This window comes from Triticum urartu, chromosome 2A, assembly GCF_056163025.1.
Source record: "Triticum urartu cultivar PI428250 chromosome 2A, HENAU_Tu73, whole genome shotgun sequence".
Lineage (NCBI taxonomy): Eukaryota > Viridiplantae > Streptophyta > Magnoliopsida > Poales > Poaceae > Triticum > Triticum urartu.
In genome coordinates, this window is record NC_141874.1 from 441,309,613 (window position 1) to 441,325,669 (window position 16,057).

Below are 16,057 nucleotides of genomic sequence, written 5' to 3' on the forward strand. Positions count from 1 at the left end.
ACGAACTCCGAAATAAGGCAAGAACGAGACTGCGAGAAATAACTCGAACGAGAAAAGGCATCCCCCCGCGCGAATCAAATGAAAATTCTACTTCAACTTAAATCCAAATCCAGAAGGCAGGGTTACAGAAAAGAGATCCAAAGCAAATGGCCGCGTCCGGCGCCTAGTCTAGTCTTCGACGTCTTCTCACCAGCGCGGAGCTAAGTGCTGCCACTAGGCGTGGAAGGGAGCCCCCGAGGCCCAAGGGCGGCTCTCCGGAGACTCCGGGGCGTGTACAGCCCCACTCATTATTACGTGAGAGTGTCACGGGCGGCGATCTTCACAGGCACTGGGCCTTGCTTCACAGGTACCGGCCTTGCTTCATATCGCCAGGTGAGGGCCCGCCTTGCGCCACCCCTACCACCGCTGGGACGACCAGAAACCGGGACGGCCCAACGAGGGCAGAGGGGACGCCAGTGGCGCCCTCGGCGACCACGGGTCCTCTACCGGGGGAAAGGTCGCGGTCGCCACCCCGGTAGAGGGCCTACCTCCGGGCGTTGCCTTGCTCCCCGCGACATGGGGAGGGGCCTTGCTCCTGGCCCCTTCTGCGCAGCCCCCAGTGGGTCTCTCCTTTCGGGGTGGGCATCGTCGTGCCGGAGCCACCGTTCGGCACCGTGGCCTGGTTCATCTGTGACTCATGGTTAGCGTAAGCTTTCTCCTGAGGGATTAGTGGTACCATGTATCTATTGTCGACGGCGCGGTTGGCGGGGCTCTCCGGCGGCTCTCGGAAGGCTTCAGCTCCTAATGCCTCCTCCTCCCAACCTGGCCCGAGAAATGAGCCAGGGTCGTCCTCCGGCATGTACTCCTGGTTCATCATGCGGGGCACATAGGATTCCGGGGCTATCACCTCGAACACCTTGTCGTAGTTCCCCACGCTCCACGTCGCCCGACCCAGCACGGTGTCCTGAGGATGACAGCGCGACGCCTCACTGGGGCCATGGGGGGCAATGCTCGTGCCCATGCTCATCAAAGGCGGTGCGGAGGCAACGGGGCCCCTGTCGCCGCCGGCCGTCCTGGTGTCGACGAAGCCCCCAGGTGCACCCGAGGGCGCGCGGTCACAGCGAGGCCCGTCTTGAGGTCCAATAGCGGCTCAGGAAGGAAGCAGATAGCAGAAAGGCGGCGCTCCTGACGCCGCCGCATCTAGCAGCTCAGCGACACGTTCCAGCAGTGTGTCGCGTCCGCTCTCCATCAGCCAGCACCGTAGCAACTCCCGCGCCACCGTGAGCGCGGCCCGCATGTTCGCCTGCTCTCGCCGGGTGTGTGGCGCCGTTGCCGCGGCATGGCTTGCGGCCCTTGTAGCGGCTCGCGCTTGTCGTGGAGTGGGGGTGGATGACGCCTGGCCGCGCCACCCACGCCCCACTGCATTAGGCGGCGCGAGCGCCGCCTGGAACGCGGGGTTGAGGTCTTCATGGGCAGGTGGCGTCGCCCGGGCTGGACATGCTGCCCATCTGTCGGAGTCGGCCCTTGGGTCGCCTGACATCGGGGCCACGGAGCGTCGGTGGGTCGATTGGCGGGGAAGAGACTCTGGTGCACCCCTACCTGGCGTGCCAAATGTCGGATCACGGGTTCCGGCAAAACCCTTGAGGTTCGAACGCTGGGGTGCGCGTGAAAGTTTTCTCCCTATCGATCCACGCCCTAGCTCTCTAAGATCTTGCGGACGAACTCGACGAACTCACAACATAGAAAGACACAAGATTTATACTGGTTCGGACCACCATTGTGGTGTAATACCCAACTCCAGTGTGGTGGTGGTGGATTGCCTCTTGGGTTGTTGATGAACAGTACAAGGAGGAAGAACAGCCTCCTGAGGGTGAGGTGTTCTTGTGCTTGGTGAACTTGTGTGGGTGAGATGATCTTGGATCCGCTCTTGATTTGTGATGAGGTCGATCCCCTCTACTGTGGTGGCTAGTTCTACTTATATAGGCCCTGGTCCTCTCCCCAAATATTGAGTGGAAAGGGAGCCAACAACGGCCAATTCGAAAGGGGACAGCTAGTACAAGTTATCCTGACAAAAGGTGGTCTTCGCCTGCCAAAGGTTCTGGTGATGACGCCGTCTTGGGCTCCATGGTGACCTCCGTCCTGCCGTCCTTCTGGTCTTGGTCTTGTTGCACCAATATGGAAACCTTTGCTTGATGCCTCAGTACTCCGCGCCTGCGCTTGCCCCCTTGGCACCAAAGAGGAAGCAAGGACACTGCGCGCGCTGGTGCCCGCCTGGTCTCGATCGTCATGGCTCACGTCACGAGGACCTCGCGAGGTTTGCCTAGCCTTGATCTCTCCGCCCCTCGTGAGCCTGCCTGGCGAGGCCGCTCCTGAGGGGGTCTTGCGTCGTCCACCTCGCGAGGCTTGGCCCCTCGCGAGGGTCTTGAATGTCTTGTCGATGAAGATGGGCCGTACAGACCTGCCAGCCCAGCCACGCCGCGGGCCGCAGGCAGGCAAATCTGGGGACCCCCGTTCCCAGAACGCCGACAAAAGGGGACACAATGTTTACCCAGGTTCGGGCCCTCTTAATGGAGGTAAAACCCTACTTCCTGCTTGATTGACTTTGATGAGTATAGGGGTTAAAAGAGTTGATCTACCTTGAGATCGTAATGGCTACACCCTAGTTGTCTAGCCTATGTAAATTCTGATAGCCTCTACCCTTGGGTTTATATACACACCGGAGGGGCCTAGGGTTGTACAAAGTCGACTTACAGAAGAAGGAATCTATACATCCGGACGCCAATCTTGCCATCCACGCAAAGGAGAGTCCCATCTGGACACGGGGGAAGGCCTTCTACTTTGTATCTTCATGGCCCATCAGTCTGGCCCATGTCACATAGCCCGGACACCCAAGGACCCCATAATCCAGGACTCCCTCAACGAGGACCCCATAATCCAGGACTCCCTCAACGAGGACCGGCAGCGTCGTGGGTGTTCACCCCTTCTCGATCTAGAACGGGACCGAGAGGTGGGGGAGACGTGGGAGAGTGGGGGCAAGTGGGGGAGTGGGGTCTCGGTGGGTTAGGGTTGGTCCGGGGTGGGGGTTAAGCAAGGGAGGAGCCAGCTGGGCCGGCCTGCTCGGTAGGGCCATGAGGCCCAGTAGGGGGGTAGGCCTCTTTTCTTTATTTTGCTTTGTTTTTTTTCTTTTTACATGTTTTGTTTTATTTCTAGTTTTATTTATTTTAGTTTTATAAAATACCAAGTTAGCACCCAAATTAGTATAATTAATATAGGCCACTGCCAAACTTAGTTTGGACCCAAAGTAAATTAGTTTAATATTGTTATAATTTAAAAAGCTATTAAATTATTATTTTAGCCACTACTTTAACTAGGTTAGGGCATTTAACACTTTACAAAAAAATGGTTTCTCCACCATAATTACTTATGATTTATTTGACACATTTAGAACATTTTAGTTTTAAATGTTTGAAAAAATTTATCGTTTAACTTTATTTTAAATTTAAAGTCGAACGGGATTTGATTCATCGCGAGATTAAAAATAGTAATCATGGTGACGTGGCATCGTTAATAGGGAATTATTGTAGCGTAACTATTCGGGCATCACACATAGTTAGTCCAAAGTTTGAGCTAAATGTTCATGATCAAGTTGTTTGAAATTCATGATAAGATTTCTAGGTTGAGCTAACAGTAACTTTTGGAAAAGACAACAACCATTTTTTAGTTCTTGCTCTTTATTAAAAAAGTTATAACTTGGCATAATCAGCCTAAACTTCTTTATATTTCTGCTTATCACAAACTTTCCAAAAAAATATGCAACTGAGAAGCATTATCTTCATTGAAAGTGCCTCAATAAATCAATAAATGATTTTGAAGGAATCAACCTTAGTTTCAGGTGGAGCAATAAGTGTACTCATGAAGTGATCATTATTGGTAGTTTTGTAGTCACATAGCTTACTATTCTTAGCAATGAAACTTGTTATTATTATTTTTTGCGGGTGTGCAGTGAAACACATTATAACTAAGTAAAAAAAATCTACTGCATGCTGAAATAAAATTATTTTGTTATTTTATGTATAAGGTAATGCACTAAATTAAACTAAGATAAATAAAAGCAACTAAGCAAAGTAGATGTTGTTTAATTTGCAGGAATACAATCCGTGGGAATAATTCTTAAGGAAGTTTTCCTAGTTTATTTCATTGGAAATTTTGCATGAAGTCTGAGCTCTTGAAAAAAGATCAAATGCTTCATGTAAAAGACACTTGTACCAATTTCTTTCTGTTTTAATCCATAAGGTTCAAATAGGCAGGGCATAGGAATCCTCTATTTTTTCCATCATACTTCTTTTCAGTAATCTAAAATATCTTGAATTAGTTTATAGTGTTAGTATTTTCCAAAAATACAAAGGTTAACATGGTTCCACGCGCACCCACGTGAATAGTAAGTTCAAAAAATACTTAAAAGATTTAAAAAATCTAAAATTCTAGGGTAACAAACTTGATCGGCCATTCTACTCACATGTGAAGTTTCATGAAGTATTGACACCCATGATATTCTTAGTGAACAATTGACAATTGGGACCTTACTATTCATTAAACAATGTTTTTTCAATATTGCTTCGACTTTGTCACTTTTGCCCCGAATAACAAGGATTTAAATTCTTTGTGAAACTTCATATGCGGGTATACCGGTTGACTAAGTATGTTACAAAAAATATTCAGATTTTTTATTTTTTCCTAATATTTTTTTTGAATTTACTATTCATAAAAGATGCGCGTGGAACCATGCTCATCAAATCCGTGTCCTAGTATTCTTTTCCTATCGTGTGAATTAAATCAAAGAGCCTGAAGACTATGTTTCCTTGAAAAATATAAAAATAAAAATGTGTATGTTTGTAGGAGAACATAGAGAACAGAGTGACCAGTGATCAGAAGGCGGATGTAAGTTTTCACCGTGCCACACCCACCAATACGGTCATTTCCCACCCGTTTCCATATATAACGGTCAACTACCTCCTCGTCCCCAACCTCCACAGCCTTCCTCTTCCCCTCTCTTCTCCCCTCCTCTCACCCGAGCACGCCAACGCACACTCAAGTCTCCAATGGCCAACGAGCACTTCTTCCCCGGCGAGTACCTTTCCTCCGGTCTGGCCGCGCCGTTCCTTGGCGCATCTTACGTGCAGCCGCCCCGTTCAGGGTTCGAAGCCGCCGCGGCTATGGCCTTCGGGCTGCCGTGGGTGGACCAGCATCTTCCAGTAGACTCCTCAGCCACCACGGCACACTTTGACTCCGCGCTCAGTTCTCTGGTCTCTTCTCCTGCCAGCGCCACCGCCGGCGGAGGCTTAGGCTTCGCGCACGGCGGCGAGGATGACGTCGCCATCGGCGACCTGATCGGCCGGCTCGGCAGCATCTGCAACGGCGCCAGCGCCAACAACTCCTGCTACAGCACGCCTATCAGCTCCCCTCCACGCGGGGCGCCGCAGGCGTTCCGGGGCTACGGCGCCATCGCTGCGCTGGAGACAGGCAGGCTATCCCGGGTGTCAAGCAGCAAGTCGCTCGTTGGCAACACCTCCGGCGTTGCCGCGACGGCGCCATTGGATCAGAACGCCCAACTGGAGATGAGCCCCGAGACGGACAGCCAGCCCGCAATGCAGGAGCCGCCCACGAAAAAGGGCGCCGCCGGTTCCGCGCGGAAGCGCAAGGCGGCCCCGGCGAAGGGCAAGGCGAAGGCTTCTTTACCCGCAGTACAGCCCAGTTGCTCCGTCAGTTCTTCTTCTCCCTCTCATTTCACAGATGTTGGCATCAATCAAGGCCCAGTTCGTTGGTGATACTATGCCAAGTAACTCCGTGGATAATATATAAATTATTGGCGCAAATGCAGATGGCGGCAATGAATACGAGCCCGCCGAAGCGGCCGAGGGTCGCCGACGGCGGCGACGAGGAAAACGCCGGGGCGGTGGAGGAGGAGAAGGCGGAGCCGGCCAAGGACTACATCCATGTGAGGGCGAGGAGGGGGCAGGCAACCGATAGTCACAGCCTCGCCGAGAGGGTACGGTACCTACCGACCTCCTACCTATCCTAGATACTACTACACATTAATTCCCAAATCCAAATGCACGTCACTGCAATTTACATACTAATCACTTGAGCGTACTAGTACTAGTACCTTGTTGTTGTTATTCAAAATTTTCAAGTGTAAAGACTTCGCTTGTTCTTACTTGGTAGGTGAGGAGGGAGAAGATCGGTGAGAGGATGAAGCTGCTGCAGTCCCTGGTGCCAAGCTGCAACAAGGTACTCCCTCCGTTCCAAGTATAAGTCTGAGTATAACATATAGATATTTTAAATGAACTATAACATATAGATGTATGTAGACATATTTTAGAATGTAGATTCACTTATTTTACTTTGTATGTAGTCGTTTGTTGAAATCTCTAAAAAGACTCGTATTTGGGAACGGAGGTTGTACTACTGTATGTGTTTATGCATGTATGAACGCACCCGAGCCGCAATTTCCTTAAGGTCAAATTCTGTTAACTTGGAAGGTTAGCATGCATGTGAAGGCGAGTACGCATAGATAGCGTTTTGGAGACTGTGTCCATCCATGTCTAAAATACATTTGAACAAACGAAATTCGTAGTACTGCTTACTACTGCTTGATCTTGTTGTCAGCTACCACTTGTTCATTAGCTCTTTTTTTGGACAAGTTCATTACTAGCTACTAATCGCTACTGAGGATGTAATTCTATAGTAGTTGGACTTTTTGCTAGCTAGAGCGACTCCTCCACCGAAAGTAGGAAGAAAGCGAGCTAGCTATGGTGAAGTCTGGGCTTTGGAGGCAGTAATTTAGTAATTTGGAACGTAGTGGTCCAAGAGCTAGCTAAGCTAGCAGCGGTAGTCATAATTAGTTGCGACGTTCCGGCTTTTGGTGGAGGATGATTAGTTAATCAATGGAAGGTGCGGGTGGTTTAGGTGGCGCGCACGATTACTTTAGTGCACAATTATTGCGGCGGCGGTCAAATTTCGGTTTGTTTAAGTGTTTCTCCTTGCGTTTTTTAGCTGCTTAATTATTAACCATCACATGCGGATGTGCGGTGGACAGATCACCGGCAAGGCACTCATGCTCGACGAGATCATCAACTACGTCCAGTCGCTGCAGCGTCAGGTCGAGGTATACTTTAGTAACCACCTAAGATGCAGCATGCATGTCGCAAGACTGAACTTTCTTTCTTTCAGAACTGAACTAGCTAATAATTTGTGCATTCCTTCAGTTTCTATCCATGAAATTGTCGACCATGAATCCTCAGTTGGAGCTCGACGAGCAGTACATCCCGTCCAAAGAGGTGAGAGTTCATATGATATGACACGTATATAAAAAATCGAACTTTGCCGTCAATCTCCACACCGGAACTTCTGCCAGACCACCACTCAAATTGATGCGAGGGAGATAACCTTGCACACAACTATTTCCAGATGAACCAGATGGCAGTGCCCGGCTTCTCCTACGCCGGTTCACCCGTCGCCGTCGCGGCCGGCCACGGCCACGGGGCAGAGGTAGAAGGCACCTTCAGCTGGGAGCAAGACCTCCAGAGAGTGGTGCAGATGGGGGGAGCCAGCAGCAGCCATAGCCAGCAACCCCAAGCTTTCTATGGCGAGTGAAAATACCAGATCACCTTTCCTTGGTCTCTTCATGTCCTGAAAACGGCCGGTTCTGGATTCTGTGCTGAGGTTGCCCTGTTTGGCCCGTTCCATGTCATTGAATGCAGGCAGTGGCCAGCCGGCGACGACAGTAAACCACATGAAGGTTGAACCATAAATGTGCCTGCCCCTGCCTTCTGTACATACGCCAGCCGCTCCGCCCTTTTTTCTCTTCTCCCTGCACAGCAGCTCAGAAACTACAACAATCATTACCACATGACAAACGAGAAACCAGCAGGTTTCAGGCTTTGGGGTGCAGATGCAGTGGCATGGCAGGGTATGAATTTGGGTGTAATATGTGTGTTGAAAAAGGGCAAAGAGGGGCCAGGGATTGTGTGATGAACTCCTGCTTGCATGCCCTGACTGTAGAAAGCATGTAGTGCTAGTTTCTCAACTCGGAAAGCATGAGAATTCAGAGAAGAAACAAAGTTACCTTCCCTTTGAGTGTTCAAATTATCTCCTAGATCAACTATGTCTTTGATCTTGTTTCTGTTTTGGATGCCTCTAGTATTTTACTCCAGCCAATGGCAACATACATGTTCCTCTAGTATATCATTATGAGCCCACATCTTATGTACTATATTTCCCCAACAGTGGATCAAAATACGGTAGGTCAAAGATCCAAAAACATATTGTCAGATTGTGTATCTGTGTGCTGTTCCTCAATGAATGTAGCTGATCCTACTGCACAGTTGAACCAGAGAAACCGTGGCTTCAATCATTAATGGCAGCACCTACAAAAGCAAGAGAAGAAATTACAGCCGTTGGGTAGGTAGTGAGTGCTTAGAACCAAGACCCACTTGCATCAATCAGTGTTAATCATGAGCTTTGTTACCTTCCCATTTGCAATGATTGGTAGATGGGTGTGTCTGTTGCCATATCCTAATCACACACACTTCCCACAGTGTATGTGTTGTGTACCTTGTGCGTGTGGAATCTAGAGGGGGGGCCATTTCTTGGAACACAGCTAGCATGTGGGTCACATCCCAGCCACCTCTCACTTTTGGCCTTTTTCTTCTACCCTAGGAACTTCAACAATGCCACCAAGCTGACAACAGACAGGTAGGATGGTACTTCTTCAGAGTATCGTGGTAGTCCTTATTAAGGAGAGTCCACTTTCGGAGCCTTTAGTTCCGCTGGTAATTCTTCTTTTTGTTTTGAGAATCATCGCGCGGGGGCTCCCCCACATGAATATATTGCTCAAAGGATTGTCGTGGCAGTAAGTACAGAATTACGTAGGCACGGTGCAACGTGCAGGGAGATAGGAACGCCACGTGAAGACGTCCTCCTTTTCTTGTGTTTCCACAAGACGATGAGACCACAGGTCCAAATCAGAAATAAGGTTCCTAAGGGTTATTACAGAACTTTGATCCACCGTCCTAAACACCATGTCATTACGTGATGCCCATATCTTCCATAGTAAAGCCATAAGGACCAAGGGTCATGCCGTGTTAGAGATGTGAGGAGGTAGAGTGACGTCCCAGAGGTCCATGAGGTCGTCGGCCTATGGCAGGACCTCAAGGCGTTGCCAAATTCTATTGGCAAGAGGGCATGTGATGAAGAGGTGGCTGGAGTCTTCGGGTAACCTAGCACACCGGGGGCATATATCTGAAAAGATTATATGCTTATGTGCAAGATTGATCCCTGGTATTGAGGCGGTCTTTGAAGAGTAGCCAGGCGAAGCCTTGGCGCTCCAAATGAGAGGAGCAACTAGATCGTTATCTGACCGAGCCATGAGGGCACCGTACGCATGCTTGGTGGTGAAACCAATGCCATGCCGTAGGAACGGTTGATCTTCTTCCGCCGAGGGCATGAAGTCCTGCAAAATAGCCACAAGCGACACAAGCTCTTGTTCTGCTGTGAGAGAGACACGATTACGGAGGTTAGTTTGGATACCGAAATTCAAAATGTTAGCCACTTTAACCAGCTCTAGGGTGGAGTGTGAAAATAGGTGGGGGAAGGTGATGGCAAGTGGTTGTGGAGTCAGCCAAGTGTCGAGCCAGAAATATGTATGTGAGCCATTGTTTGTTAGCACAAATGTTATAGTCTGTAGGGTAGGGATTTGCTGTGAAATCGTGCGGCAAAGAAAGGAGGTTTGAGGGGGTGAGGAGACTAGGGCGTTGGGGTGTTGGAGATCAAGCCACTCTAGCCAAGGTGTCTGGGCAGAGGAGAGAGCTTTGGCAGCAAATTTCATAAGGATGCAGTTGTTTTGGACCTACAGGTTTTTAAGCCCTAAACCACCAAACTTTTTTGGTAAGCACACATTTTTCCATGCAATAAGACATTGAGCACCTGAGCAAGCGTCATCTCCTGCCCAAAAAAAACCCTTCTCAGAGAGTCTATTGTTTTGAGTGTTTTTTTGGGGATGCGAAATACTGACATGAAATAGGTGAGAATTGAGTCTAGAACTGCAGAAATGAGGATGAGCCGATCGCCCTTGTCGAGTAGTTTTGCGCGCCAGCCCGTAAGGAGTTTTCGAGATCGTTCTATCAACGGGGTGAAGGCATTGGTGGGAGGTTTAGTCGGGGCGAGGGGAAGGCCGAGGTAAGTTTGAGGGAAGGGGCGCATGAGCAGCCCATGGCGAGGGCAATGGTGGCAGTCATGGATTCCTCTGTGTGTAGAGTGGCTAGAGTGGTTTTGGAGAAGTTGATGGCAAGGCCCGTAGCGTGTGCAAAATAGTTTAGGGTTACTTTAAGGGCAGCAGCGGCAGGGGAGGCGGCTGCAACGATGAGTGTATCATCAATGTATTGGAGGACAGTGGGAGGCAGGTGGGAAAAGATGGGGTGGTGAAGAGCAGATTCGGAGTTCTGGAGGATGAGCTGTTGAAGCAGGTCAGCGACGATGAGGAAGAGGTAGGGAGAAACCGGGTCACCTTGTCGCAATCCATTCTTGCATTGAATCTAGTTGCCTTGTGAGGACCTTTTATTGGGCATCTTTCTTTAAATCGGACACCATATCAATATGTGAACTGGTGAGGACCAGTCCGATGACAATGTTGCGGGAGCCGGTCATCCAAAATTGTCCCCTAAACTTCCGCCTCTTTTTTTTTAAAGTTCGCAAGCTCAAAATAATCGCATACCAAATCAAAGATGATTGAAAATGTTCAAATGCGACAATAGTTGTAATTTAAATATTACAATCCAACAAAGTTTTCAAACTAGAGTAGTTCAAACTTGAAATCAATTAGCACATGTGGTCTATTTGCTCCTTTTAATGGCCCATAGGTGTGCAATCAAATCTTTCTTGAGTTGATCATGAGTTGCTCGGTGCTGAATTTGTTGATGCATTTTGATTTGGAAGTTCAATAGGATCAACCATACTCTCAAATTCAATAGCTGCGACAGCATCTTCACCCTCATCCTCCACGACGATCATGTTGTACATGATCACATAACATGTCATCACCTCCCACAGGGTCTTCAAATCCCATTCTTTAGCAGGTCCACGAACAACTGCAAAACGGACATGAAGCACTCCAAATGCCCTCTTCACATCCTTTCTAGCTGCTTCTTGTCTTCGGGCAGAGACCTTTTTCTGACCAACCGGCTCAGAGATGGTCTATACAAAGGTAGTCCACGAATGATAGATACTATCAACCAGATAGTAGCCCATGTTGTATTCATGTACATTGACAATATAGTTGCAAGGAGGAGCTTTCCCTTCAGTCGGCCTAACAAACACTGGACACCGCTACGGCACATTGATGTCATTGTGAGACCCGGCAATGTAAAAAAAGTGTGCCAAATCTAGAGATCATGTGATGCAACTACTTCAAGAATGATGGTAGGCTTCTTAACATGGCCATGATATTGCCCTTGTAGAGGTTATGGATAGTTCTTCCATCTTCAGTGCATGCAATCAAGAGATCTGAGCATACCTAGGCCTTCCTGCTTCAGACATTGCCGAGAGCCTCTCAGTGTCTGCGATAATTGGCTCTCTCAAGAACTGACATCCAAACACCTTGGGTATCCGCAAGTTAATTACTAGACATACATCATGTAATCTCAAATCCAACATAAAGAAACTTGAAAGAGCAAGGCTCAATTCACCACAAAAAGGATAGAGGGGGAAGAACATCATATGATCCAACTTTATTAATAAAACACATCATACAATCAAGATCGAGTCCATCAAGAACATGAGAGAGAGAGAGAGATCAAACACATAGCTACTGGTACATACCTCAGCCCTGAGGATGAACAACTCACACACCATCATAAGAACGGATGAGGAGTTGTTGGTGATGGTGATGACGGAGATATCCCCGGCAGTGTCTCGGTAACACCGGAGGAGAGGAGGAACCTTCTTCTTCTTCCTTGGCCCTTCAGGAGAGAGGGAGGTCTCGCCTAGATTGAATCTCTCTTCTATCTTTTGTTTTTTGTGACTTTTTTTTTATCTTTCACTGTTTATTTGATACTTGGAGATCCGTAAATTCGATCGGGCTGAAAATTTTGAGTGGATTTTCCTGTGGAAATTAGCTTTATTGCAGCGAAAGAAGAGCTCCAACCTACTGAGGGGCTAGACACAAGGGCCCATGGCGCAGCCAAGGGTTGGCCATGCCTCATGTCCTTGTGGGGCCCTCGAGCATAGTTTTGTGTTAATTCCTTCGCCCAAAATATTAAATCCCCGGGGTATTTCGACCTTCCGAGATATTGATTTTCTGTAAAACCAAAAACAAGTAGAAAACAGGAACTAGCACTGGGCAATAGATTAATAGGTTAGTCTAGAAAAATAATATAAAAGTGCACCAAACCATATATAAATGATGTAAATATAGCATGAATACTTTATAAATTATAGATATGTTGGAGATGTATCAGTTGACGTCGACTCGACGAAGCAATGGTGTGGGATGCTAGTGCAGGGCGGTCCGCCAAGGTGATCACAAAACTTGGTCGACGTTGGCTCGACGAAGCGATGGTGCGGGATGAAGGCACATGTGTAGGATCTAAAGTATGTCTAGAGGGGGTGATTAGACTACTTGACCAAATAAAAATCTAGCCTTTTCCCAATTTTAAGTCTTGGCAGATTTTAGCAATTTAGCACAAGTCAAGCAATCAACCTACACATGCAAGTCTAAGAGTATAGCAGCGGAATGTAAAACATTGCACATGAAGGTAAAGGGAGGAGTTTAGAGGGAGAAAAAGCAATGTAGACATGGAGATTTTTGGCATGGTTCTGATAGGTGGTTCTATCGTACATCCATGTTGATGGAGACTTCAACCCATGAAGGGTAATGGCTGCGCGAGTCCGCAGAGGGCTCCACCCAAGAAGGGTCCACGAAGAAGCAACCTTGTCTATCCCACCATGGCCATCGCTCACGAAGGACTTGCCTCACTAGGGTAGATCTTCACGAAGTAGGCGATCCCCTTGCCCGTACAAAATCATTGGTTCAACTCCACAATCTTGTCGGAGGCTCCCAAGTAACACCTAACCAATCTAGGAGACACCACTCTCCAAAAGGTAATAGATGTGTTGATGATGAAATCATTGCTCTTGTGCTTCAAATGATAGTCTCCCCAACACTCAACTCTCTCTCACGGATTTGGATTTGGTGGAAAGACGATTTGAGTGGAAAGCAACTTGGGGAAGGCTAGAGATCAAGATTCTTGTGGTTGGATTGGAATATCCTGGTCTCAACACATGAGTAGGTGGTTCTCTCTCAGAAAATGTATGTTGGAAGTGTAGGCACGTTCTGATGGCTCTCTCCATGAATGAAGACTGGGTGGAGGGGTATAAATAGCCTCCACACAAAATCTAACTGTTACACACAATTTACCAAACTTGGTGGGACCAAATCATGAAACTCGGTCAGACCGATTTAGTTTAAAATGTGAACATTAGGCTTTTCAATGGGACCGACATGTCAACTTGGTAGGATTGATTTCATTAGGGTTAGGGCATAACGTAATCTCGGTGAGACCGATCACATAAACTGGGTAGGACCGATTTCTATAATAGGCAAACAGAGAGTTGGTCAGACAAACTCGGTGCGACCAATTCGCTAATTTCATTGAGACCGATTCGCTCATTTCGGTGAGATCGAAACGTTACAAAAGGGAAACATAGAGTTTGCATTGCGAACTCGGTGGGACCGATCGCTCATCTCGGTTGGACCAAAACGTTACGAAGGGAAACAGAGAGTTTGCAATCCCATCTCGGTGAGACCGAGATCCCTATCGGTGAGACCGAAGTGACTAGGGTTTCTGGCAGTGGCTATGTCAAGTGAACTCGGTGGCGCCGGATAGATCAAATCGGTGGGGCCGAGTTAGACTTTTGGTTTGGGACATATGTGGATATGAGAAAGTGATTGAGGGCTTTTGGAGCATATCACTAAGCATTTTGAGCAAGCAAGCCATTAAGCAACACCTCACCCCCTTTTAATAGTATTGGCTTTTCCAATGGACTCAATGTGATCTTGGATCACTAAAATGAAAATGTAGAGTCTTGAACATGAGCCAATTTGTGTCCTTAGCATTTTGAGGTGTCCACGTTCCTAATCCATGCCATGCCAAACATTGAACTTTCTGAAATGATCATCTTGAAATAACATTAGTTCAATGAGCTATATGTTGTTAGGAATTACCAAAACCACCCAGGGATAGTTGCACTTTCAACGGGTCAGAATCTGTGGAGCAATGAGGTCAGCTCGGTGAGATACCGACGCGATGGTGAAGAACACCTTAGAATAGGACCAAATTTTGCACACAAGTGCTTGAGAACATAGCATATGACCCCACAAAAATCCTCCTTAAACAGAAGTAGTCTGATAGGTCGCTCATGGCAAAGATGAACTCGGATCAGATATGTCTAGTGCAGAAAAAATATCCGTAAATTGATGCACTTTTTGGACGTTTCCCGGAGTTTGAACAATTGGATTGAGCTAAAAGTTTGAGGGGTTGCAATCCTGACAATTCTGCATAATCTGAACGGTCGGATCTTCCAAACGATGTAGTACTTTGTTTATTTTTGACTTTTTAAAACTCGAATCATTATTCTTTTTTCTCAATAAGTGTGAGGCATATGCTTGCACTAGTTGAGTGGCTGACTAACGCAGACAAATGATTTTTACTATTTTACCTGGTATGCTTCAGATTGGTGTTTTTGAAGTGATCTCTAATGCATAATTTATTTTGTCTATGACAGACATTGATTTGTTACCAACATAATATTGTCATCCTCTCTAAACCTTGGCAATGGAAATTTTAACTCCATAAAAATATTTATTCTTTCTTCACCTTCATAGCAGTGGGACTAAAAGGATTGCATGTATTACTCCCATGCTAGTTAACTTCTCAAGCTTGCAGGAAGGATAAGTATACATTTTTGGAGGTTGGTATTCAATGAAAGCTATTTTTGCAGGGATCTACAATGTAAGCTTAAGAGCTAGAAACAATTAGCATACTTAGTCAATTTTCTTACTCGAGGGCGAGTAATATTTAAGCTTTGGGAGGTTGATGGCTCTATTTCTGACTCATTTAAAGCTCATTTGTCGCATCAGTTGGAGAAGAAGCTCACATCAGTGCTCATACCTGTGGTGCATAAGTTGAAGAAGAAGCTCTCCACCTGGCAGGCATCGATGCTTGGTGCGTAGCCCAATATCCCTTGGTGGGTTGGACATCCGAGATCTCCATCGTGCTGGTGTGTTCATGCATGATGGCTCTGGTTGCAATGCACTAACTGAAGGAAATATGCCCTAGAGGCAATAATAAAGTTATTATCTATTTCCTTATATCATGATAAATGTTTATTATTCATGCTAGAATTGTATTAACCGGAAACATAATACTTGTGTGAATACATAGACAAACAGAGTGTCACTAGTATGCCTCTACTTGACTAGCTCGTTGATCAAAGATGATTATGCTTCCTAGCCATTGACATGAGTTGTCATTTGATTAACGGGATCACATCATTAGGAGAATGATGTGATTGACTTGACCCATTCCGTTAGCTTAGCACTCGATCGTTTAGTATGTTGCTATTGCTTTCTTCATGACTTATACATGTTCCTATGACTATGAGATTATGCAACTCCCGTTTACCGGAGGAACGCTTTGTGTGCTACCAAACGTCACAACGTAACGGGGTGATTATAAAGGTGCTCTACAGGTGTCTCTGAAGGTACTTGTTGGGTTGGCATATTTTGAGATTAGGATTTATCACTCTGATTGTCGGAGAGGTATCTTTGGGCCCTCTCGGTAATGCACATCACTTAAGCCTCGCAAGCATTGCAACTAATGAGTTAGTTGCGGGATGATGTATTACAGAACGAGTAAAGATACTTGCCGGTAACGGGATTGAACTAGGTATTGAGATACCGACGTTCGAATCTCGGGCAAGTAACATACCGATGACAAAGGGAACAACATATGTTGTTATGCGG

General features: G+C 47.0%; 1 protein-coding gene across 3 annotated transcripts; it reads left to right on the forward strand.

The window, feature by feature from the left end:
- Positions 1-5,003: 5,003 nt before the first annotated feature.
- Positions 5,004-15,420, forward strand: LOC125537878 (transcription factor bHLH62). Of its 3 annotated transcripts, none has more exons than XR_015616682.1 (7): positions 5,004-5,738; positions 5,858-6,025; positions 6,202-6,267; positions 7,076-7,144; positions 7,245-7,316; positions 14,979-15,044; positions 15,173-15,420. XR_015616682.1 is itself a non-coding variant. In XM_087544069.1 (7 exons), the coding sequence occupies exons 1-7, from the start codon at positions 5,079-5,081 to the stop codon at positions 7,787-7,789; spliced, it is 1,263 nt and encodes a 420-aa protein (XP_087400195.1). In that variant the 5' UTR covers positions 5,004-5,078; the 3' UTR covers positions 7,790-8,161. The 3 variants fall into 3 exon arrangements, 2 of the variants coding, with proteins under 2 accessions (XP_087400195.1, XP_087400196.1); XM_087544069.1 differs by lacking the exons at positions 14,979-15,044; positions 15,173-15,420 and adding exons at positions 7,447-7,628; positions 7,744-8,161; XM_087544070.1 differs by lacking the exon at positions 14,979-15,044 and having other exon boundaries at positions 15,173-15,367.
- Positions 15,421-16,057: the final 637 nt, after the last annotated feature.